Source organism: Lotus japonicus, chromosome 2 (genome assembly GCF_012489685.1).
Source record: "Lotus japonicus ecotype B-129 chromosome 2, LjGifu_v1.2".
Lineage (NCBI taxonomy): Eukaryota > Viridiplantae > Streptophyta > Magnoliopsida > Fabales > Fabaceae > Lotus > Lotus japonicus.
The window spans coordinates 79,651,610-79,676,294 of record NC_080042.1 but is presented as its reverse complement, the minus strand read 5'-3'; the positions used below and the strand labels follow the sequence as shown (position 1 = coordinate 79,676,294).

Sequence of the window (24,685 nt, the reverse complement as noted above, 5' to 3'; positions counted from 1 at the left end):
TGTACTTTTGCCTACGGGCGTTACTCTCTTTTACTTTCCGTCACTGGAGGTTTACTCGTGACGTGGTTTACAACTTACAGTGGGGGCTGTAATCATATTGTATATTAGTTCTGTTATCTTCGTTTTAGAGTTTCATCTCTTTCTATCTTAACTTACATTATCAAAAAAACATAATTCACGTTTTTCCGCTTAAGTTATTTCTTTGGTTACTAAAGTGACGCCACCGAAATCGGGGTGTTACACGTATTCTCTCCATACTCACCATTCTCGCCACTTCCCTTACTGACTTTAGCATCGGAGTACCTTGCAGGAGCCCCTTCCGGGACTTAACCAGCCCAGAAGCCCTTCCGCGCGTCTAGATCCCCCCTCTCCTACCCCTCGTCAACGGGTAGCTTGATCAGATCACATGTTAACTTAAAAGGACATGCAATCAAGAGAATCCTATAATTCAACTCCTACTTGATTTACTTTGGTAATATAAGATCTGAAAAGATAAAATAATTGTTTTGAAGGATTTAATGTTTTCTAAAAACTAAATATGATTTTATAAATAATTTCTGAACTTTTTTATCATGTACATTTTTTTAAAGGTGTCAAATAGCACTTACAGCCGAGATACAATCTATTGAATGATTCAGCAATGCACAACTGCTGTTAACATGTAGAAACGGGCTCAATGTCACCATGACCAGTCCCTAGAGATCTGAGTGTTTTGTCAATGTTACGATACTTTTTTTCTTGAGACTTGAGGCCTTTTTATCTTATGTTCTTTCGAGTTGCAAACCTTCTGGCAGAAGTCCATGGACTTTCAACCAGCCCGACATGGATGATGGACCAAAAACACAGGAGCCCAAATCAAAGCATCCAAAAAGTAAAGGCCATCTCTCTTTTGAGTATTTGGTGGTGTTTAAGGAACATTTTAAAGTAGGCATGTACAGATTAGTTATGATATTTGAACCACCAATAATAATAACATCTTCACCTATACCTATTTTTTTCGCCATCTATCTCTTCATATCATATCACATTTATCACTTATCTTTTCTATTCCTTTCTCTCTCACTAATATTTGGGTGCTACACGTCCCTAAGGTGGTCACCAAACATTAATGAAGACTGCTTTCCTACATCGTCACCCCTCCTCCCTTGTGTGGCTATTTTGTCCGGCCAACACCTTATCACCTCCTCAGTAACTGTTATCTAGCGCTGTCCATTGCAACTCTGCCATTTCCCCACTCCCGCATCTCCCCACCTCCACCTTTTCCTCTATTCCTTTCAACTCATCAGCCTCACACGCATACCTTCTTCCATCGTTCCAAAGCCCCAAAGCCCCCAAACATTACTTTAAAATTTTGATTTTGAATGTTCATTAGATGTTGCCAAACGATTTCCCTTAAACCCCATCATGTATTTTAGGGGTCTCTTTAACTTGTGCATAAGTATACAAGCTATTTTTAGTGTGGATTTTGATTAGTGTTATAGGAATTTATTTATTTTTGAAAGTGTTATGGGAATTAATTTTTGTAGAATTGATTATGGTCAAAGTGAGTTTAGAGTGATTTATTTTTGGTAAAAGTGATGTTATATCCATTCTTAACCGTTAGGGAAAATTGCACTCACATCTCTTGAGGTTTGTCATTTGCACTCATACCCTCTCCATTTTTGTAAAATGCATTGACCTACCTCCTCCATATCTCATTTAGAATAATAGAATGGTTTTGAATGTCATTATGACAAAATTACGGGAGGTTAGTGCAATGATGATAGAAGCTCAGGGGAGATTATTCGGGGGAGATGTTGAGAAGGACCAGAAGATAGTAGATTAAAACACAGGGAAACATTATAACAGTCAAATGAAAAACACACTCTTTATTGTGTCAAGACAGTGCCATCAGAATTGTACAAAAAATGAACAACATTCTCAGCCACTCTTTTTTGGATGGCTTGATTTTACAAACATACGCTCTAAATTTCCAAATTTCTGGGATGGGAAGGGAAATATGACTTGCCATGAAAATACCATAAAACAAGGCATTGTCTTATAATGGAAAGCTAAGCGGCAGCAGTAATGCACTGTATTGCCTCTTTGCATATACCAGTCATTGTTGCTTCAGGTCCATAAACCTGCAGTAAAAATACCCAAAAAGATTAAAAAATTGTTCCTCACAACAATTTTTGCAATCAGCATGAGTGGTCAATACTATCAATAAAGGCAAGAATTAAGTAACCTCAATGGGGATGCCAATTTCCTCTCCAAGTGCTCGCATTAAAGCTAGACCCTTCTGGTAGTTCGGACCCCCTCTCCTCACGTAAATGTGCATCCTTGCCGCTTTTAACTTTGATTCCTGGATTGCAATATCTCAACAATCAATTAACTCTACTATAAGAAGATTCACACGATACAACAAAGCAAAGCTAGAGGATCACAGCTATAGGCTTACCTTCTCCTTTAGTGCCCGAATTATGCCGCTAAATGTAGCAGCAACATCAGTAAAGTTAGCTATGCCTCCTCCTATCACAAGAGCTCTCTTTTGGCCATCAGGGTTTGCAGTTGCACACTGGAAAGATATCAAGAGATTGTTATAGTTATAGGAATACATATAGTATTAGACTCTTCAAAGAAGGAAGAGCAACAACATTCAGTCTGTAAATTTTTAGGAAGAGCAAAAATAAAGCAGGAACAAAAATTACTTACATCAATCACAACTCTGGCATACTGCAAGACCTCATCTTCCTTGGGTGCACCACTATACTCGGCATAATTTCCAAGTTCAGATGCAAAGCCAAGATCTCCTACCTGTTTTAATATCATCGTACATATGTTGTCACTTACTGCTGCAAAATTGAAGATTAACTATGAATTTGGTTTTAAAGAGAAACGCACTGTATCAGCGTAGATGACACTAGCACCTCCCCCGGCAACCATTGTCCAAATTCGGCCCTTTGGGTTCAACACTGTGAATTTTAAAGATGCACTTGTCTGCAAACATCAAACAAGCGTACAAATTAATTATTAACTTCACAGCAAAACTATAAGTAATAGTAGTATTGCATTCAAGAATAAATTATTGAGGAATGCTTTTATTTTTTAAGGTAGTTTGAGGATATAATTGAACATGAAGATATGCAGACCAGGCATTAGTTTTACATAGTCATAAGTAAGAACAAAGGCTTAAGACCTATAGCATTTTTACTTATCCAATATTCCTGTAAGGGATTTGAAATAATTACTGGTTCATTACTTGGAGCCAAATAATTATAGTAATAGTCCTTAGTAAAAAGTAAAAAAGACACTGCATGGTATGTACATGCACAACACATCCATCTCATGCGCATAGTTTTAACTGAATTGGGCACGAGGTCAAAGTTATATTTGAGCACCTTTTCATCTAATTCATGAACGAAAGACTCAGTCGCACTCATAACCCTTCCAAATGGCAATGGAAATTCAATGTTTCCCCATCTGCAACAAATACAACCACATATGTTCATTTAAAAATACTGACTGCACAATATACACAAGTTTTGCATTATGAATTAGAAATATAGTATTCGGTTTGATATATGATAATAACACTTGGCATTTGTTAAAGGAAAATAACCCACTTCTTGAAGTTCTTGAAAGCAGCAGTGTCATCAAGCTCGCCTCTCATATCCAAAGGACAAGGCTTTCCATCAACCAATGTGAAAGGGTTCATCTCTAAGAAAGTGAAATCCAGGTCTACCACAAAAGTAAAGCAAAAAAAAGTTATATAAATTTAATGTAAATGGTACAATTTAAATGTAACAGTTGATAAAGTTGATTGCACAAGCCCATATAGTGGTGGGCTAATGTATCTTTTGTATACCTTGAAACAGAGTGAAAATCACCTTAAGAAATTCCTCAATTTCTCCCTTGATCTGTTAAAAAATACAGGGTATTCAATCACATGGCCCAATTGATTTACATCAAAAATGAAAGTTATATGTAGAACATAAATAAAGTCAAAAGTCAAAAGTCAAGAGTCAAAAGTCAAGAGTTAATCTGTAATGAATTAGCAATTAACTTGAATTTACCTCCAAGGGAAGGGTTGCAACAAGTGGAGCAACAATTTCTGATGTAAGAGACACTCCCGTTGGAATAAATACAGTCTTAACCTGAAATATGAACAAGGTCACAAACCACTTGGTAACTTGTGGCGAAAAAGGGAAAATTTTACAAGTGCAAAACATTGAGAATATTTAATCTATAAGGTGAAAAATATGCAATGCAGTACCTTATCCCAATTTTCTTCAATATCAATTCCTCCACATTCTGAAAAGCTTATGCTGTTCCCGAGTCTCTCAGAGACAATGTTAAGGTAAAACTCTTCATTGTGGGGGATGAATGGTTCAACAATGAAAGTTGTTATGGGTCCTTTGCATCCACCCATCTCAACCTATACATTCAAGAAGTACATGACTAAAATAAATCAAGGGTATTACTATTAAGAAAATACTTATAAGCTTAAAAAGGGAATGGAAAACCATGAAAGTAAAGATTTGGAGGACAAAGCCACAGAGCGGAAAAACACCTCCTTTCCAAGACGCTCTTTCACAAATGAAGCAACCTGTGCAAAATCCAAATTTAATGCAACCAAACCGCTCTTGCCACGCTTCCCAAACAACATGTCAGGTTTCACAACCAATTTAGAAGATGAAAGCCACGGTTCCTTGTCTTGCAGCTCACTGAAATCAGTGGACCCTGTAACCTTCAGGCATAAACCCAAGAAAAATCATTACTTATGTCCGATATACACACTACCCTAAATCACTACAAGATGGTGAAAGCTTATTGATTTCTGAAAAAACAGTTATAGTTTAATTTTTTCATTTTTATGCACATTATGAAGTTACATAGCTTAAACGATCAAGTGCATGTTTGTAAAAACATCTACAACTAATTCTAAAGCCAAAATCAGTTCTAGGCCGGGAGAAGCTTCTGTGAGTAGTTTCTGGATGACCGAATTGATTCGAAAAATATAGAAGCTAATCTAAACATGCTATAAAATTTCTTACTAAAGTAAAAGCAAAACAAAATTAAATGAATGTATAACAAGCTTTACTTGATAGATGTTCAGAATTCAGATATAAACTCATGCATAACAAGCACATTATAACAAAAATTGTATAAACTAGGTAACTGATGAATGATGATGATAAGAGTACTTACTTGTGCAGACTTGATTGGCAACTCCTTGCCAGAGAGTCTCTTAAAGTGCTCCTTCACCAACCTCTTGGAGTCATACTCTCTGATCTTCTTGCGCGCCATTTCTTCTTAATCTATTACATCAACCAAACAAACAACAATTCACTATGAGAGATCTGAATTACAATAAAGACACATGCAATGAAACAAAGAGCAAAATCCCACATGGGAAATCAAAAATTAGCTTCTGGGCACCCCAGAATTCAGATCAAAATCGAAGCTTTAAGAAGAAAATGAAGCAAATTGAAACAGATATGGAAATTGAGATCTGGAATCAATCACCTTAAGATATGGAAAAGATGATGGAGGGTGAGGTGAGGGGTAGATGGGGGGTGTAGTTGGATCTAACGAACAGATGAACGAACGATGATTGTGTGAGGTGGCTGACTCTATTTATAGGTGAAGCTGAAAGCTTTGTTTTTTTGTTTTTGATTTTGGGTGGCGAACGGAAAAAGTGGAAAATATAAAAGAAAATTATGGGGTTGTTGGGTTGGTGGTGAATATAAAAGAGGGTGATAAGGAATTAGGCAAGGACACATACACACACATGTGTGGAGTGTGGTACCTACCCGCTTCTACTTCCTCCTTCAGACCAAAGTCTCCAAGTTTCAACCAGAATTTCAGCCTTCATGATCTCTGTCTCTTTTTTGTTTATTCCGAAGTACTCCACAGTTGGCCGACATGAAACTAATCCTATAAGTTTTGAAATAATGTTAAGTGAGTACATATCTTTCAATAAATCTATCATCATTCATTCACATGATTTATTGATCAAACTTTAAAATATATGTTTAACAAGTCTAACTTAGTTATGTATGTTAGACATTATTTATCATCCGAGTCTCTATACTTGGAACGTTATGCCTGAATTATTTTAATATTGGTCACAGCTTATATCTCTTTGTTTTTTAATGGGGTTATTGTTTTGCCAGTTTTGAATTTGGAAAATGTCACCTACCCCAAGTTCCCAAGGGTCAAAATTAGCTCAATATGGAGAAGCAAGTTGGCTGCTGGTCCAGTACAAAGAAAAATTACATAGCATCCAAAAAATTGGCTGCTGATCATTTAGCAACCGTATCTGGTTGAGTTGGATTGGAAATTAGTCTTTATATTTTCATTTTCTGTCATCCTTTATCGGTTGAAAGAATGAAAGGAGTTAGTGTATGTTTGGTTTAACTCCAAAAGTTAGTTAGGGAGTTAGTTAGCTTTTGTTGATGAAAATGTGACTGTATAAAATTGGAGTACTTGGGTTGAATGTCATTTAACAGTAAACTAAAAACAACCTAAGACTTAAGTTATATTTTTTGCACCACACATTTTAAGACGGTTTGAATGTACTTTTGATGAATTTGACCTTGTATGTACTAATTTGGCAGGGACTAAATTGAACCCAATGTAAATTAGGTTATATGCCTCTATGAACGACCTGTCCTATTCAAACTTAGTAGTGCTAGAGGGAGATGGTAGTGGTACAGGCGGTAAAAGATAATGGTTATCGTTGTGGTAGTGGCAGAAGCAGTGGAGGGTGGTGGAGCTCTAGTGGCGATGGTGGAGGTAATCGTAGTGGTGGTGGCGATGCCAAATGCGTTGGTAGCAGTAGGTGGCAGTGGGGGTGGCGGCGACGATGATGATGGTGGGTGGTGAAGGTTACTTGTGGTGGGTGGTATCCGTGGTTGATGGTGTGGTGGCAATGGCGGTGGTCGTAGCGGTGGTGGTAGATTACATGTTCTTGAAACTAAAAACCATAATCACAAAATTACTTATTGAGGTTTTAAAAACCTGGATGACACCTTTTTAAAATTTGGTGAAAAAATATTTTAACTCTATTTGTACTTAAACTAATCAATCCTTCGCCAAAATGGACTGGTTGCCAATAATCATAAATTGTCGGTAAAAATGTCTTTACATAAATCAATGTTTTCTTTTTCTATTATTTAATATCCACCTCGTTATTCTCCTCCTCTTCTATTCTATTTTTATTATACCAAACAGTCTATTAAACCCACATTATTTCTCACAATTTTCTCTCATTTCACCTTCTTTCTTCTCTATTCTTTATTTCTCTCCTAAACCAAACATAGTCTTACTTTGCCTAGTTAAAGAGGAATGAAACAATTAACGGTGTGAGAAGCAGTTGCAAACAAAAATTAACGGCGTGAGTATTTATCCTAAACGACACACTATTACTGCCGTTTGTTCTCATATTTCAAAAGCCCTCGATTCCAGGTCGACACGCCAGATCTGCATTCGACAACCACCGCGTACGGCGGAAGAAACTTCCAGGCGACGGAATTCCGAGCACCGAACGCCGCACCATAACGAAACCCTAGATTTCACAATGCAAGAATTAGAGCATTGGAAGGAAGAGCTTTCTCGCCTATGGCTCACCGCTTCCGATTATCTTCGCCAGGTCCCACCCGAACAGCTCTACATCGCTGCTGCTATCGCGGTTTTCACAACCCTGCTTCTTCTCTCTCGTGAGTTCTTCTTTTCGTTGTTGAATTCCCGATTCTCTTGGTTGATTGTGTGTTGTGAGTGTTGATTGATGGTTTTGGTTTTTGTGTTTGCAGTACGGTTGTTCAAGCGTGCAAAAACTAACACTGTTGTGTTGACGGGGCTTACTGGGAGTGGCAAAACCGTTCTCTTCTATCAGGTAAGCTCCCATTGACGTTTGTGGTTTCATTGCTTTGTGTATTGATCCTCAATTCGGTTTAGTATAGTTCGTGGATTGGCATTTGGTGTTTTTATTTCCTGATTGAATTTTGGTTTGATGGGTATAGAGTTGTTTTGAGTTCATTTTCACTATGTGCTTAATTTGCTGCGTATTCGCGAAACCAAAATTGTCTGTAGGATTCTGCTTGATGTTTCAGGTCTTAGGGAATTGTCTGTATTTGATATATACAGTTAATGAAGTGTTTGTAGGATTCTGCTTGATGTTTCAGGTCTTGGGGAATTTTGGTCTAAAATATTGGGATTATACATGAGTGCTTGAAAGAAATAAATACAAACAAGTTGTTTTCGGTTCAAACCCTAATTATGCCGTTGTATATTCCTTTTGTTCGAAAAGGGTTAGTCCTTTGTTAGTATCATTGTGTTTTTATTAATTCTGCAAACAAGAAATAAATTGGTTTTTTAAGGTTTAACCCTTTGTGAGGGTTTGGTCATATTGCTTAAAAGTTTTTTTGAACTGTATAATGAAGTTCCTTCGTTGTTAGTTGTTATGAGGGAAAAGAAGAGTCATGGTTATGTTGGGTGGTTGGTTAAAAACTGGAAACGTCTTGGTATATTAGCAGTTGCTATTACATTTACATGGTGTGGGGTATAATCAGATAACTAGTTAGTTTTCTTTCTAACTTAACTTTCTTGGCACACTTTTTATGCCTGTTTCAGCTTAGGGATGGCTCTACTCATCAGGGTACTGTTACATCTATGGAACCTAATGAAGGCACTTTTATTCTTCACAGTGAGACAACAAAGGTATTTTAGCCTCCTGCTGTCAAATTCTTGCTTGAATGTACAGTTTTAACATCTTTTTTGGGGTATGTGGAAATTTCTGCTTCTCATCCTTATGAAAATAGGATATTCACCTTTTATTGTTGATGGAAGAAACTCGTTTGTTGTCAAGTTAGTTGAAATTATATCTAGTTTTCTTTTGTTTGTTCTGTTAATTGTGGAATCAGACTTACAATATACCAAAATATTGTCTGACGTTTCTTTGATTTTGACAGAAGGGCAAGGTAAAACCTGTTCATATTGTTGATGTTCCTGGCCATTCTCGACTTCGACCCAAACTGGATGAGTACTTGCCTCAAGCAGCTGGCGTAGTCTTTGTGGTTGATGCTGTTGACTTCTTACCAAATTGCCGTGCTGCTTCAGAGTAATTCCTTCCTTTCAATTGCTAGATTACCATCTTTTTATGAAGTAACAATTTCTGTCAATATTATGGTGGGCCACTTGTAATCCATGTTAGGAAGTGTTAAAATACTCTTGACAGATTATTATATCTAAGTGACCATTTCTAATTCTCACTATTCTTGAGGAAGAAGGGATATTAGTACTTACTAAGATACTAACACTTCTATTACGTTTTAGGTACCTATATGATATATTGACTAAGGGAAGTGTGGTAAAGAAGAAGATCCCACTGCTTATTCTCTGCAACAAAACAGACAAAGTCACTGCTCATACAAAGGAATTTATCCGCAGACAGTTGGAGAAGGAAATGTATGGCTTCAAATTCTAAAAAATTTGTCCTCATAACTTTTACTCAATGCTTGATCGCCTCATTCTTTTCATTATTTCATTTGGCAACTCTATTGTTGACTCTTATTATCCTTCTCCAGTGACAAATTACGGGCATCAAGAAGTGCAGTGTCAGATGCTGACGTTACAAATGAGTTCACGTTGGGGGTACCTGGTGAGGCATTTTCTTTTACCCAGTGCTGTAACAAAGTTACCACTGCAGATGCTTCTGGTTTAACTGGAGAGATATCTCAGCTGGAAGAGTTCATCAGAGAATATGTGAAGCCATAAATGGATGTTATGTTTGAACTTAGATTTTTTTGTATTGAATTTGTTATGAATGGGGTTAGTTGTTACTTCTCAAAACTCAGCACTGCCTGGATAAGCAGAGGAAAATGAAGTGAGGGGGGCTCTGGGGAAGTTGTCAGTCAGTATGTTGGAATGAATGAGGATTGGCTTTACTGGAAGTCCTGATATATTGGTTCAATTAATTGTACAAGTACTTGGATTCACTTTATTTGCTCTCCCTTTGCCCAGGCATTTCTTAACCCCTATTGCCCAACTTTATTTTCAGATTGTTTTCGCTGCTCTTCCTTTCTACTTCCATTTTTCCACTGGGTGATAATCAAGAAAATTACAAAGGTCTTTTACTGCACTATGCAGTTTCAAATATCATTTGGCCAATGTCACGTATTTGGTTTTAAATTAGAACCTTAACTTCCACCCAAAGCTATTATATTGGTGGCTTTAAAGCTATTAGACAAGCTTTTGTCAAAATCTTGGCTTTAGACTTCTCCAACATCCAACCAAAAAAGCATGTGTTTGGTGGTTAATAGTGAATTGTTGTTTTGGGAAAACTTGGAATGTGAATGTGAGTTTTTGCCATACCCAAATGAGTAATGCCGAGAGTATTTCATGTTCCCAACATGACTTCTTCGATAGTGTTTCATTTTCATTTGATTTCATCCTAAAAGTACATTCACATCATTCCAATGCAAAAAAATCAATGGAACTACGAGGTTGGATTGAGTGCTCGTTGGGGACGGAAGTTTCCACCCATTGGACGCATCTAATTCCTAAAGTTTTGATTTATAACATTGGAAAGTACACACGTAGTATGGTGTCAAACTCGTACGCAAATGGAGTGAGTAATGTGGTTATACTTTTTGGAGAAAGTTTATACATACAAACCATGCCTTGATGGTGTTTGCAAAATCATCATTGCAACATTGCTCTTATGAGGATTTACAATATAGCATTTGCTGCATATAATTTTCAGTATATATACACGATGCACGGATATGACTCCTTTGCATTGGCATAGGCAAAAGCATTCATAGGAGTGCGCCTGACATCAGGGCAAGGATTTGTCTCAACTAGCTATGGGATACCTTAGTTAATGCAAGGATTTGTCTCAACTAGTATTATCCCCGTTTGTCCGTGCGATGCACGGATAATTTTTTATGAACTCCACTGTTAGTCACAATTATTGAGTATTTGAATTAGAATTCCACTGTTAATCACTTATAAGTTGTTATTACCTTTTTTTTTTGAACAGTATGTTTTATCTTTCTTATATATATAAATTAGATGAGTTTCGAATGTTAATTGTATTTGACCCCTGTCGACTTGCACTTTGGCACAATCTTTATTGTAAAAGATGAAAAGTTGGCTGAAATGTAATAACATATTAGACTGTGAGAGATATTTGAAACTAAAAGAAAATATTTTTACACAAATTGATTAACCAACGCTTCGCAGTTTGGCCACATGGTCTTTGTCTTCAAGGAACTTGTTCACAATTTTGAACCATAAATTTAGGGAACAATTTATTATCCACGTATTTGAGATTTTTCTAAATTCACTAAACAAATAGGAATATCTCTTATTATTTTTCTAAAATATTATATATATATATATATATTTATTTATATATATAGTGTTGACAATCAACCTCTCTCAACATGTACAGAAATATCTCTTATATAACATATTTTCTCATCTTTAGCTCTAATAAAATAAACAGATAAAAAAATTATTTTGCAGATGCATTTGAAAGAACTATAAATATATTATAGCTTAAATTAAAAAAAAAAAACATTTTTCTTTTCTATTGCAAATACATTTACCATTTTTTATACTTTTTTATGGGATTATGAAAAAAATACAGTTAAGGTAAAATGTTTGATTTTAATAACACATTTTCAATACACAATTAGAAATTAAATTGATTATCCAGCTAGAAAAAACCAAAACACAATTTGGTATATTAAGCAAACCCATAGCTCAATAATCAGACCAACTGTTTCCAATATCCTGCCAAAACTAATACAACACTAACAATACGGACTGAAACGTGTGTAAACCATTTAAGTGAATGGAATAACCAAATGAACACCACATGGTAAAAATTTAAATGAACACAAGGTAGCAGATGACAAATAAATTAGATTACACTACTCTAAAACCAAATTGTATTATCAATAGTTCTTGAGAATAAAGAGACCAACTTTAAAAGTACTTGCGCCTGAATACTTATGAAATAAGCAAAGTGGATTACTAAAGCAATCAACTTCAGGAGACACAGTAAAGCAATCAAAAATCGCCTTATATTTCATTTTAAAACTGTACCACAATATGTTAAACATGAAATTTAGCAATTAGGAAATGACTAAATAGTTAAAGAATGAATGAATACACCAATATGTTAGCTGGATCAATAGATCTTCAAGACTCACTTCAATAGAAAGGTTCCAAAGTCCATAGCAAACCAACTTTAGGAGAGAACCACCACTTTATAAGCTACTTCTATAGTTCTTCAAGACTGACTCAATACAAAGGTTCAAGATTCTAAGAGAGGACCTGCAGTAAAGCAAAGTAAAGATAAAAGACTAACTTGTATTGAGGTAAATGTGCACAAAGGCAAATATGTGCAGCTTTGCCCACATTCTCACTTTTTTTTTTTTAATTTTGTAGCAAGTACTGCACTTGTCATTCTTAACTCCAAACCTACATTCATCTCACTATGGTAGCTAAACCAAACTGTGAAAAAACTCAATTGAACATGCTAACCAACAAAAAATGTTTTCATATATTGCTTTAAAATATCTCACATACAAAGTGGATCATCATTACCCGATCAAAGTACCATAATTTCACTATATAAATGTGGGTTCCGTCCCAAGCATAAGTGATAAAAAAATGTATATTTCTGCATATATCGTATATAGAGCACTAATATCTATCACACAAAAGCCAAAGGACTATTCTATGGTCCAAAGTTCAATCCAAACACAAAACAATAATAATATAAAAGAGACAAAAAGGAATGAATTAGCAGCTTTCTTGGTTTGTGTCATGAAAAGAATAAGCATTTTGCGGGGGAGGGGGAGGGGGGAGAATGAGCATTTTGCAGGGGAAAAATTCACTTCAAATGTATTTCCTTTCTTTGATTTAAAGTGAAACCAGTCACATGAAAAACATCCTAGAACAAATGAAGCAGCAGAACCACCTCACCTTTAGTAAAGGTCCTATCTTCCGAACAGCTGAAATGGTGATCTAGCAGGAACAATTTCTTGTTCTGGATAGTCTGTCCAACAAAATTTAACTTGGTTAGAATAATATCGACATTACTTGAGCGACTATGGCAACAAAACAATAACATAGTTTACCATAAAAAACGTAATTTTTTATCATGGGAAACAAAAATTTATCTTTACCTGATCTGCAGTGAGCCCATCTAAGTTAAGCTCTATTTGTTCTTTGGTTATTGTTCTTGTACGATCCCCATAGACTTCACTGTCTAGCTTACTTTTTGGAGGAAACTCCTGGAATTAATTTTAAAAAATTATGAGGAATTTAACCAATTGTTCACCATTAGGACATTAAGTGGATCAATGTTGCTGATACCAAATTGAAACTAATGTAGTATACAATGAAATGTTGAGCTTACTTGAAGGATGTGATCTAAACCAGGATTTACACCAGCAATGATCTCTCTTGCAAATTCTTCATCAGTATTCCAATCTGACTTAGTCAGTGTTCAACATATAAAAAGAAATAACCATTGTCAAAATATCCATTCTTTCAAGCTGCTAAATGTAAAAAAGTTATTACATTTTTGCTTGCAAGTGTCAGTTTTGAGGAAGTGGCTGTTTTGACAAAGGTAGAGAGCCTTGAATCACTTTAGCAGGTGGAAACTTGAGGAATTGTTCACCATCAGTTCTGAAGACTTCCTTTAACACCGGTAAATGATTAATTTTATTCAGTATATATGTAGGCAGCTTAATTCCCCCTTCATATAAGTCATACATGTCACCAAAGCTATCAAATAACTGATTTCATAGCCTCAATGAATTTGAAATGAAAACAAATAAAAAAATCCAGCCAATGGAAAGAAAAAAGAAGTGTTAGTGGTTGAGGGTGTTTATCAAAATTAGACTTTGACCCATGTGTCCCCTTCTCATAATTTTCATTCTTTCATTAAGATTAAAAAAAAGACTTCATCATAATTTTCACAACATGTAATCAAGTCTAGACAATCCTTTATATCATAAAAATAACAAAAGTAACATTTTAGAATAGATGGAGAAAGGGAGAAATGCACAAAAAGATGGAGAAGGGGAGAAACAAATATAGAAAGGGAAAACGCACCTCAATGACCTTCAGCTGGGAATATGAGAGAAGCAAAAATCATTGAAGAAGAAAGAAAGAAAAATAGTTAGAAATTCATGAATGGATAAAGAAAGGAAAAATGCAGAATCAAATGAAGGAAGCTAAAATGAAGGGAGAAACACACCTGAAGAAGATTTTTGGAACTGCATCTCGTAGCACAGCCAAGCTTGTGGGACAAACCCCTTTAGCTTTGCAGACATAAGAAAACAAATATCAGTGAAGTACAATTATGTAGACACTGAAAAATATATAAGATCTAAAGCTCTCATAATGACTTACCACTCCTCACATAGAAAGCTCAATCCTATTCCACAAGTTTCACCTGACATGCACATTCCCTCATAACCTAGTCAGGCAAGCCACACGCGACTTGGTTATAGACACTGACTATGCCTCTATGCCTCAACCGCCATTAAAACATAAAAAAAGATCTCCCCACCTGTGAAGGGCCAGAAAACTTGTTAGATTAGAAATCAAAGTTTTCAGGAGCCTAATTGAAAATATAACTTCATGTCGTAAGGCTTCAATCCCTTAACAACCACCAAATATCTTGTACTCTGTAATCAATCCAATAATATCTACCAAAAATCATAATCCATAATACCCAATACTTAAGTTAATAATATAGAGCTATTGTTCTTGCATATTTGGATGGAAACCAAACTTTGAACATCATAATCCATAATACCCAATACTTATGCTTCTCTTCCAAATGCTTATGCTTCTATAAGCTAAGCCAATACACAATCTAAATAGAAACATAAAATGAAGAAATTGTAAAACCCATGACAGTAGAAGCAGATTGAGTATAGCAAAGACGTTATCTAACAATATAGTACTTAAAAATAGTTGAACCAATGCACTATTTTTTTTTTAAAAAAAAAGCTTCCATTATTGAGATAGTAAAGCAAGAAAGAGAGATTATAGCAGTGTCTAAATGTGATTTAAAACTTTCCAGCATGGATGATCTTCTAAGAATCATTCCCACTGATTATGCATTTATAATAAAAGTAACAAAACAGTCATCTTTTTTTTTCTCAGAAGAACTATGGGCAAGCTCCATTCAAAGTATTAAGTTAATAATATAATAGACAGCCTTTCTAATTTCAGATGCATTCAAAGTATATTCTTCCTTGCTCATTTTTCTGATAATTCCAAAGTAGGTTATGGCAGTTCCATAAAATAAAACTATTACCAACAACAATGAACAAAATACAGTGGGAAGCAAAAAAAAAACCTAGAATGTACTATTACTAAAGAGAGAGTAACAATGGTTAGATGAGCTTACAGCCCAATAATGGTGGTCATTGATATTCCATCCACTTAACTACTTATTGAAGCTGTTTAGAGGGTCTTTCCTTCTTGTTCTCTCTGCAGCAAGGGGAGTGGTAAGTTCTCAAATGGTTCAGCAGCAAACACATCCAACCTAGAAAAGCTCAAAGCTTTTCCCTCTTTTCCAGCAGCAGCAGCAGGTTTGCTGTGTTAGCAACCTTGGCATCTTCAGTTCTTGTTTCAGGTTTGCCTATATGAAGATAATTATTAGCTTCATGTGTGCAGATACATGAGAAATAAGAGAATAGGAGAAATCAAACATATCAGTGAAATCAGATGAAATGTTATTAGATAAGAACAATTCATCAAGTCTAAAGATTTGGAACACCACACATAATTATAAGATAGTTCTTTAGGAAACAAAACCAAAGCAACATATGTATTTAATTATTTCATTAGATTCTGTCCAGATCAAAGGGACACAGATAAAGATGAATAAAAAGTAAAAGAAATCAAAGAAAATCAGTAACAATAATGGCGTTGGTGACTGAGCTGGGGAAAATCAGTAAGAAAATCAGTAACAACCTGGGGAAAGGAAGGAAGGAGAATCAGAAAGCAAAGCAGTTAATTAGAAGAAAGGAAGGAAGGGAAAAAAAGCTAACCACCAAGAGGAAGAGAGTTGGTGACTGAGCTTGAAAAGGGATAAAATTTAAACCTCACCAGTCAAAAATGTCAATACCTCAGATTAACAACACACCAAGATTACAAAAAACAACAGAGAAACTAAGAAAGAAAAAATAGTCAACAAATTAACAATACTTAATGAAAGTAATCAACCAATGCACATAGATACACCATATTTTGAAGGAGTTACATAATACATATCTAGAAAAAGCTAAAGAATGAATGAATATACCAAAGGCATTAAAAGAAGTTTTTAAATAAGAAATGAAGTATGCACTAACCACACACATGACCAGACGTTTCTGCAAGCCTTTCAAAACCAATTTCTGCCTCATATGCAAGAGTACCCTACAAAAAAATGGAAAAGGCAGAAAATATTATAAGTTAATTAAAGATCACAATATCACATGACTCTAACTTGTAATCTTGACCATAAATGAAATTTGCAGTTGAAGCATTAAAGAAAATGCAAAACAGAACTCAATGAAGACACTATAGAAGAGATAAATAAAATAGCTACACATCCATTTTTCCAGTTGTTTCAATCAGTAAATTTTAGAGGGGATTCACAGGACATCATAAGCTGCGGAGATAAAGGGGTAAACGATGCCAGTATTTATAGAGGACCTTGAGTACAAAAAGGAGAAACCCATTACCCTATTACCAGTAGCACATCATTTGCATATGGTTTAGGTAACTATTCGTACGATCAATTAACTATGGTATTTTAATCCATATGTGAGGAAATGAATAGAGGAGACGAACCTGTTGTTCCACGATCTTCGCTTCTCCTTCTCATACTCAACCGCACAGAGCACGCTTCCTCCTTCTCCTTCCACGATTTCCGCTTATCCTTCTGCATCCTTACCTAATAACCCTTTCTTGATTGAAAGTTGTACAACGCCGTTTGTGAGAAGAAAACCACGGGAAAGAGGAAACCTAGCATATCAGTGAACAGTTGCTCGTACGCGGATGAACTGTATCTAGCGAAGAGTCTGGCGGGATGTGATGGGTACCGTCGAAAACTCGAAATCAGTAGGTAGAGAGGGAGAGAACACGCGATTAGAGACCTAGGGTTGATGAGAGACTCAGAGACGGTGATGAACAGTGTGAAAGGAAACGGCGTCGTTTTTGCTTGTGCGAGTTGGAAAAAAAAATATAAAACAGAGTTAAGTCAAAGAAGGACACGTGTTGAAGTGTAATTGGAGGTCTTCTAGCTACAGTAGTGGAAGAATAAGAAGTAGTAGATTAGCTATGGGATACCTTAGTTAATACCCGGAAAAAAAAAAGGCAAAAACAATTATACGAGTTAGTTATTGCTAATCATATTTACATAATTTTGTTTATAAATGTATACTTATTACTTACTCCCCCCGTTCCTAAATGTATACTTATTGCTAAGACCTTTAACAATAATCTAGTAAAAAATATTCTACTCTTCCATATATGCCCCCACATTAATTGTGTGTTTTCAATTCCAAAGTTTTAATTACAACTTACCATTAATTAGTGAGAGAAAATGACAAAGGGTAAATATAGAAGAATGTATGCATTTTTAAAAAACCAATACACTAATTAGACACATTTAATACTTTCTTAATAAACGCAATTTTTTGTATTAGGTCTTATAATTAGGAACGGAGGGAGTATCATCTAACTTTCACACTTTTTTTTCAAAATATTTCTCTTTTTTACTTATCACGTAATCCTAAAATGAAAAACCACAATGAGACCAAAATAAAGGAAATTTCCTCTATTCACCATAGTTTTTCACCATATATATCCAAATATGCATCATATTTCTTATTTCTCTCTCTTCTAGTTTTATCTTTCTTCTATTTTTATCTCACTTGATGTATGTGGAAATTGGATGTTTGATTAAACTTACCTTTTGTTAATTGGAAGAGAGAATGAGAATGAGAATGAGAGAATCTTTATCTACTGTGAGAAAATATTCACTTTTTTATTTGTAAACTTTATTAAATAAAAATAAATTTAAATTTATTCAAGATAATCAAAATGAAACCAATAGTTATTATGAGTTGGGTTTATTTTACCCACAGGTTCGGGTTTGATTCTCATGCCTACTCGAACTCAAAAGACAGCACACACATCAACTTACAAAATGGATCAGAATTGTATAATGGGCAAATGGGTATTCAATCATGCATTTACAAAATAGACCACAGAACTTCTCTGAATTCAATCCTAATTGTAGTACAAATATATCTCCACAATTTCCCCCACAAAAAATGACACGGTCCTCTAAACACTTTGTTTTTTCTTTCTTTCTTTCTTTTGGGGTGAGGGATATCCAAATTTCGTCTTCAAAATGCTTTGACCGTGTTGAAAGTAGCCCAACTCCTCTGATTAATGTTGTGGCATGTATTATCAGCTTACAACTTGACATGAACCAGGAAACAATCTTGACAACCACAAGTACTTCACCTTCACTACCAAAGCAAAGATTGCATAGCATGGAATGTGCAGTGCACCCACTGCAAAATACCTATAAGTCCAACAAGAGGGAGATGTATCAAATTATGAGAATCTGCACACTTTTGACCTACCTAGATTAACTTCATATCAGTTGTTGCATCAAGTTACAGATAATATAAACATGCAATGTCACGCGATGAATTGCTTCTTGCTTGCAAGTTAATCTTAAGTTTGTCATATTTGTAGACCTTGAACATGATTCATACTCGGCCAATAAGTTCTTTGTTTTGAATATTAAACCAATCTGTCAGCACTCCCAGATATATAACAATATGCTAACACATAAAAGGAGAAGCATATGTCACAGGAAGTGGTAAAGTTGTTTTTTTTTTCATTTTTACAGACTCTGTTTGAGTGGCGGTGACCAATTGAATTTAAGAACATACCACAAGGGTGCATATGGGGATGACAAGTCAAGGAAAGGATAAGGCCACCTGTAACAAAGGTTAGTGAATTATGAGCAACAACAGAATTGCGTCAATTGAAAAGCAAAATAATCAAAAAGATGAGATACATGTTTTTACCACATTGAAACAAAGGCATGTATGATCCATTGAAAAATCACAAATATGCCGGTCCACAGGATAAAATATGCAAATCGAAACATTGGAAATCTCTGCATGTATTGAGAAGTAATAGTTGAAACCTTGAACTGGATAATCAAAGACAAAAGAGGAAAAGAAAAGAAAAAAAAAAACTCACCATGCCATTCAATGATGTTTCACCAAGAAGGAATACCGCATTAACGGAGTGCATACAAACAGCGAACTGCAAATTGAAAACTTATGAGTGGCAAAATACCAGGCTATCCTTTAAGAACTAAAAAGTGAGCAATATTTAAATTTATAAACCCCCATTCACCTTTCTTAAGCCTCATTAGCTTTATTAATTAAAGTAAATCAAAGAACAACCACCTATTAATTACAGCAATGTTTATCACTTGCTGTAAAAGCACAACTACTTTGATATTGGTTACATTTTACAGATGAATATCATGTAATTCCCCTTCGTATTTAAGGAAAATATGATACAGCTTATTTCAAGGACATGGTGAGTAGCAACTGGAGAGAAATTTCATTAGCAAGACTGATATTCATTGGAAATCTTCAAAATTGTTAGAATTTTTTAACAAAATGAAACTATAAGGATATGCCAAATAGTCTCCACAACAATTCTTATCAATATACTAATTACTAAGTATAACTTTTCCAACCGAAAGGAGAAACGACAGAGAAGGAACAAGATCTATAAACTTACCAGACCCAGTCTGAAATCTTTGGGTGCCAAAAAAGGATAAAGAACGAGCCAGAAGACCAAGTCAGTGAGCACTACAGCACCTGCACACGTCTATTTATTGAAAAGAAAATGAAAACAAATCAATCGGTTGCCTCACGAGTCAAACCAGTTGATAACAAAATTAATTGGTGTTCCAGTGTTTAATTGATAAGTGGAAAAAGAACAAGAAGGCAAAATAATATTAAGCACACAACTGCAACATAGAGACTACATCGCAGCCTTCTATAAACTTCTGATTGTGGAAACATTCCATCTGCAAACCCATTTTACAAACATAATACTATTTAGGTGTAAATTTGAACTCTTATCACTTTATTCCAGTAGTAACTGGGAGTTTTCAAACTATAACATTACGACTGATCAGCTATTTTGGCAAGGATAGCGTGATTACGACTTCAATATAAGCATATAGCAGAATTCTTCTTCAGCCAATTACAGCAGAAACTTTCTTATATAATCTTTGTACCCTAAAATAAACAAAGCTTTATTACAAAGGAAAGAGAGGAAGTGAAGCCAAAAGGAGAAGAAAAACAAGAAATCCAGCAAAGCTGTTCAATACCTAAAGCCATTAGTACTTAGTAGTGGAGCTCACAGAGAGGTTATGTAAACAATCCCGTCCCCTAAAACACGAGTCAGTGGAGCTCCCTAAATTATGTTAGGTGGAGTCCATACAAATGATGGACTACCTAAAATGCCAATAAAAAAGGTTCTCGAGTTAGTTTCCTGACTGATTATGATCAGATGTCTGTTAGTGCTGCGATAATGTGACTAATTGAATTTGGCACCTGGGAAACTGCTAGTTAGAAACTTAGAATATGTGATTGGGAAACCCATGTTTTAAAACATGAGAAATCCTCCATCTTGAACAAACAAACTTTTTCAAGCTAAAACATGGACAATCACGACATCTTCAACAATATCCAATTTTTTTCACAAAGCCAATACTAGAATAAAAAAATCTGAGTTGCATGTCTAGATGAAACAGAATTTATGGTTAAAGGTGAATTTGAAATTTTGACCTGGTGGCCCCACTCAAAGTCCTCCAATAAGGGTGTATCGCATAAGGAAGAAATGAAGAGAAAGGGTAGGATGGGAGATGATGGGGAAAGTAGTGGAAGGAAGTATGTTCCTAGGAGAGACAATTCTGTTCTGCTGAATCCTAACTTGCTTGACAGTGGCAGCAAGGGAGAGGGAGAAAGATACTGGAATCAGTGACAGTGTGTGTGAATATGAGGGAAGGAACAGGGAGAGTGAAGGATAGGCAATCAATTGGGTAGAGTGGGGTGGCTTTTCCCCTACTCTGATTACTTTTCATTCTTTTATACTGTAATTTTCCATATCAGTTCTATAATAAAAATTGGTTCCTATCCTGGTCAAAGACTTAACGTTGGACGCTGGATTAGTTAAGATAAATATCACACATGAAAAAACTACACTAATACAATCTTTAAGAAACAATTACCTGAAACATTATTTGAAAAATATAACCCCATGCACCAGCAGTATTTTGAGTATGAGGTTCCTGATAGGCATCAGTGCTCTTATACATATGGGGTATATCTGTATCCCCATCAATTGTAGGAGCCACATAAGTGCCTCGTTCTGTATTTAAACAAGCTGAACCGACTGTGTTGCCCTCAAATTTATCGTGTTTAAAGAAACATCCGTATATAGAGAAAAAAGATGCAAGCTGAAAGGAAATTGAGAGCAGAAGTCACTTATAGAAGATATAAGCTGAAAACAGAAAAGAACAGTTGACTAAAAGGTTTAACTGTCTTCTCTGAGGAGCCTATTGACCTTAAAGATAATGTCAATAATCTAATTACCAAATTCCACCCTATCCCCAACAAAGATCAAAAGAATGCTATTCAATATAAGAGGAGTTAGAGATGTGAAGTATTACCCCAAAGTAAATAGTGACCAAAGTGAAGGTCCACCTGTTCAGCAGCCAAAAAAAGAAAAAGGATTCAGCATATTTATCACCTGGAGGGGGTGATTAAGATAGTGGGGTTTAATCATTACAATCAATAATTTCATTCTTTTCTTCCAACTAATTTTTTTATCCCGTGAGCCCTGAATACTGAATCCTCCAATTCAGGCAATATGCCTTAGTAAGTACTTCCACTTCATCAAAGGTTTTTCATTGTGGACATATGATACAGGCTGGACTCAAATCTTCTGTCACCAATGCTATCTCTCAATAGAACACTGATAATGCAATAAACCTTTACTGCAAACTATGAGAGAAGGGATACAAGTAAAGAGTGAAAAGAAGTCTTTTACTTGTTTGGTGACAATTTTATTGGAGACATGAAGGGGGACAGAGAAAGGGGACAAAAGAATTGAATCCAGCCATTCTTAGTATAATAGTAGCTACAAAAGAGATGTTCTTCAAAAATCAATACTGGACCTGAAAATAACTAAGCAAAGTCTCTAGCTTGCTACTTGAGGTGTAAATGAAACAGAATTAAGTGTAAATGGGACATATTGAGCAACAAATAATGGTTTAGGGCATGTTTGGATAGCCGTTGGAACTAGTGCAAACGGATGTTAACACTTACTTTCAGACAAAAAGTAAACATAGCTCTCTCTATGGATTGAGGAAAAAGTACTTCCACTGTAGGTTTAAATTGTATCCAAACACACACTGATTTCTTCATCAACAAAGAAAGCATGCGTACAAGTTTAGGAGCTGTGGGCAGCTTTTAAGCCTTCAAGAAAGCATGTCTATAACTTGTATAATCTATCCCATCTTTAAATAATTGCTCACAACACTATAATATACTGGATGAATGAAATATAGCTTACTGTGTGTAGAAGTATAATATGCCAACTCCATCCGCAACCATATTGCCAATGAGCAAACCCAAAAGCACAATAAAAGAAACTATTCTGTAAGCAAGCAGCCAAACAGGATGAATTCTTTTAAGACATGTATTCCACAATTCATCCTCATATAGCAACCCAGCTCTTTGCTGCTGCCTCTCACCCCTCTCATCTCTTGATTTGTTGAATTCCTCATACTTCCATATCAAAAATGATCCTAGACCCATGGTGAATATAATCCACAGCGCACAGATGGAGAACCTCCAATTCAACCAATAACTAAGGGCAGTAGTATCTGTTTCCATGGTTAGGTTGCCAAGCACAGCTCAAGGATCCTGCTATAGTTAAGAAATTCATTTGTTACAAATATGTTATTAACAGAATTAAAGAATATGAAATGAATCAGTAGTTCTATTATTGAGTGAATGTTAATATTAATACGAACGAGGAATCGGTGAAAACACTAAGTAAAAGTAGTTACTATAAGCAACTAACATAACAAAATGAAGGAGGGAAGTAACTAACTTCGTTATTTACAAGTATTGAACTAACTAGTATCTACAAAAGGTAATAAAGTTATAAAAGATACCATTCAAGAATAGAATAAAAGTTAGTTATGAATAGCAAAACGACAATCATCCATCACATAAGAAAAAAAATAGCATGAGAATTACAATTGAATGGCAGAGGAGGAATCTATGAATCCAAACAAACCCAGATTCGTTCTTGAAATGGGGTTCATGAAAATTCAAGAAAAAAAGATGATTGATATTTATGAAGAAAGCAACAACATAAACAACAGAAGATGGAGAAACACTGACAATTGACAAGAGGGTAGGAGCGTGGATGCTGGAAGAAGATGGTTGTGCAGTGTGAAGAGATGAATCCCCCTAAGGGAAATTGAGTGATTCCGAGCGAGCAGGTAACAGGGTTTGGAATCACCCAACAAGATTCACCGTCTTCAGAGACACAACACGCCTTTTGTTCTGTTGTACGTAACAATCAAACTTTGATGAGGATGATGATTATGGTTATTATATTCCCAGGCTAATAATAGGTTCGTTGCTGCCTTTTCTGATAAACTTGGCACGGCACGTTTATCATATAATTATGGTGTGTTTGGAAGCATATCCATTAAATTCTTTCCTTTTAATTTTTAAATATGCGTGAAAACTCATTATTATTGTGTAGTTAATTTCAAAGTAAATTCATGTCAACCAAAAATATTTTTGAGTTTCAGTGACTTTTAATAAAATATTTATATATTTGGACCAACTTCTCAATTTCTTAAACTCAGAAGTTACTTGCTCAAATTTTCTACTTAATTGACAATAGATTCATAATTGATTGTAGAAAATAGAACTGTTTCAAAATAAGAATTACAAATCCACCAATCGTCCGTCACCAATCCAACAACAACAACTTACGAATCAGGAAGAACGAGTGGAACACGTGGTGGGAGCTATTGAATTGAATATCTTAAACACCTATAGAGGACAAGTCAATTCAAAGGGTCAAACATGGAGAGTACATACTACATAGCTATGCTTGCTTTCTCTATTTTTATTTATATCGGAAAGATAAATTGCATCTACCATAAATCGATCAGTGAATTTCTCCATATTCAACTCATATGTCCCTCAGCTCCTACCACCTGAGCTATCCTACAGGGACATGTTTGTTTTCTCTATAATGATATTTTTTATTAATCTATTTTCTTAAATATATTTATTCATTAAAAATGAAAATTCAAGTGGTAAAAATTAGTAGACATATGAGTTAAGGAGAGGAAAATCCAATGATCAACCCTAGAGAGTTGTAGTGTATCTCTTTGGTGTTAAAAAGATATCTAACACATGGGTGAGTTACATACTTACATCAAAGATGTAATAAAGGAAAATGTAGGCCTATTGCAAAATGCTCCCTAGTAGCGACCAAATATGCATATGCTAAAAATCCCAAGAAA

The 24,685-nt window shown here is 35.3% G+C and overlaps 3 protein-coding genes and 2 long non-coding RNA genes across 8 annotated transcripts; 1 reads left to right on the top strand and 4 right to left on the bottom strand.

Moving 5' to 3' along the window:
• Positions 1–1,853: 1,853 nt before the first annotated feature.
• LOC130740026 (ATP-citrate synthase alpha chain protein 1) lies at positions 1,854–5,669 on the bottom strand. Of its 2 annotated transcripts, none has more exons than XM_057592515.1 (13): positions 5,509–5,669; positions 5,191–5,300; positions 4,553–4,729; positions 4,256–4,417; positions 4,056–4,136; positions 3,848–3,899; positions 3,606–3,720; positions 3,381–3,462; positions 2,884–2,979; positions 2,695–2,796; positions 2,441–2,557; positions 2,228–2,344; positions 1,854–2,123 (listed from the first exon to the last, which is right to left on the bottom strand). In XM_057592515.1, the coding sequence occupies exons 2-13, from the start codon at positions 5,287–5,289 to the stop codon at positions 2,052–2,054; spliced, it is 1,272 nt and encodes a 423-aa protein (XP_057448498.1). In that variant the 5' UTR covers positions 5,290–5,300; positions 5,509–5,669; the 3' UTR covers positions 1,854–2,051. The 2 variants fall into 2 exon arrangements, with proteins under 2 accessions (XP_057448498.1, XP_057448499.1); XM_057592516.1 differs by lacking the exon at positions 5,509–5,669 and adding an exon at positions 5,392–5,424.
• A 1,747-nt stretch (positions 5,670–7,416) lies between these two features.
• Positions 7,417–10,016, top strand: LOC130740025 (uncharacterized). Its single transcript, XM_057592514.1, has 6 exons — positions 7,417–7,703; positions 7,797–7,879; positions 8,617–8,703; positions 8,955–9,103; positions 9,319–9,450; positions 9,570–10,016. Exons 1-6 carry the CDS (start codon positions 7,565–7,567, stop codon positions 9,757–9,759), a joined length of 780 nt encoding a protein of 259 aa, XP_057448497.1. The 5' UTR covers positions 7,417–7,564; the 3' UTR covers positions 9,760–10,016.
• A 2,043-nt stretch (positions 10,017–12,059) lies between these two features.
• Positions 12,060–14,588, bottom strand: LOC130735742 (uncharacterized). 2 transcript variants are annotated; one of them, XR_009018555.1, is made up of 7 exons: positions 14,422–14,588; positions 14,267–14,330; positions 14,122–14,136; positions 13,421–13,494; positions 13,188–13,295; positions 12,985–13,057; positions 12,060–12,330 (listed from the first exon to the last, which is right to left on the bottom strand). It is a non-coding gene; the product is annotated as an uncharacterized LOC130735742 (long non-coding RNA). The 2 variants fall into 2 exon arrangements; XR_009018554.1 differs by lacking the exons at positions 14,122–14,136; positions 14,267–14,330; positions 14,422–14,588 and having other exon boundaries at positions 13,421–13,633.
• Positions 14,589–15,366: 778 nt separating this feature from the next.
• Positions 15,367–17,335, bottom strand: LOC130735741 (uncharacterized). Its single transcript, XR_009018553.1, has 3 exons — positions 16,864–17,335; positions 16,380–16,446; positions 15,367–15,664 (listed from the first exon to the last, which is right to left on the bottom strand). It is a non-coding gene; the product is annotated as an uncharacterized LOC130735741 (long non-coding RNA).
• An 881-nt stretch (positions 17,336–18,216) lies between these two features.
• Positions 18,217–23,821, bottom strand: LOC130740024 (uncharacterized). Of its 2 annotated transcripts, none has more exons than XM_057592513.1 (9): positions 23,541–23,821; positions 22,702–23,057; positions 21,797–21,830; positions 21,356–21,583; positions 19,855–19,944; positions 19,300–19,365; positions 19,122–19,213; positions 18,984–19,031; positions 18,217–18,607 (listed from the first exon to the last, which is right to left on the bottom strand). In XM_057592513.1, exons 2-9 carry the CDS (start codon positions 23,022–23,024, stop codon positions 18,490–18,492), a joined length of 999 nt encoding a protein of 332 aa, XP_057448496.1. In that variant the 5' UTR covers positions 23,025–23,057; positions 23,541–23,821; the 3' UTR covers positions 18,217–18,489. The 2 variants fall into 2 exon arrangements, with proteins under 2 accessions (XP_057448496.1, XP_057448495.1); XM_057592512.1 differs by having other exon boundaries at positions 22,702–23,054; positions 23,541–23,820.
• Between the last annotated feature and the right edge of the window lie 864 nt (positions 23,822–24,685).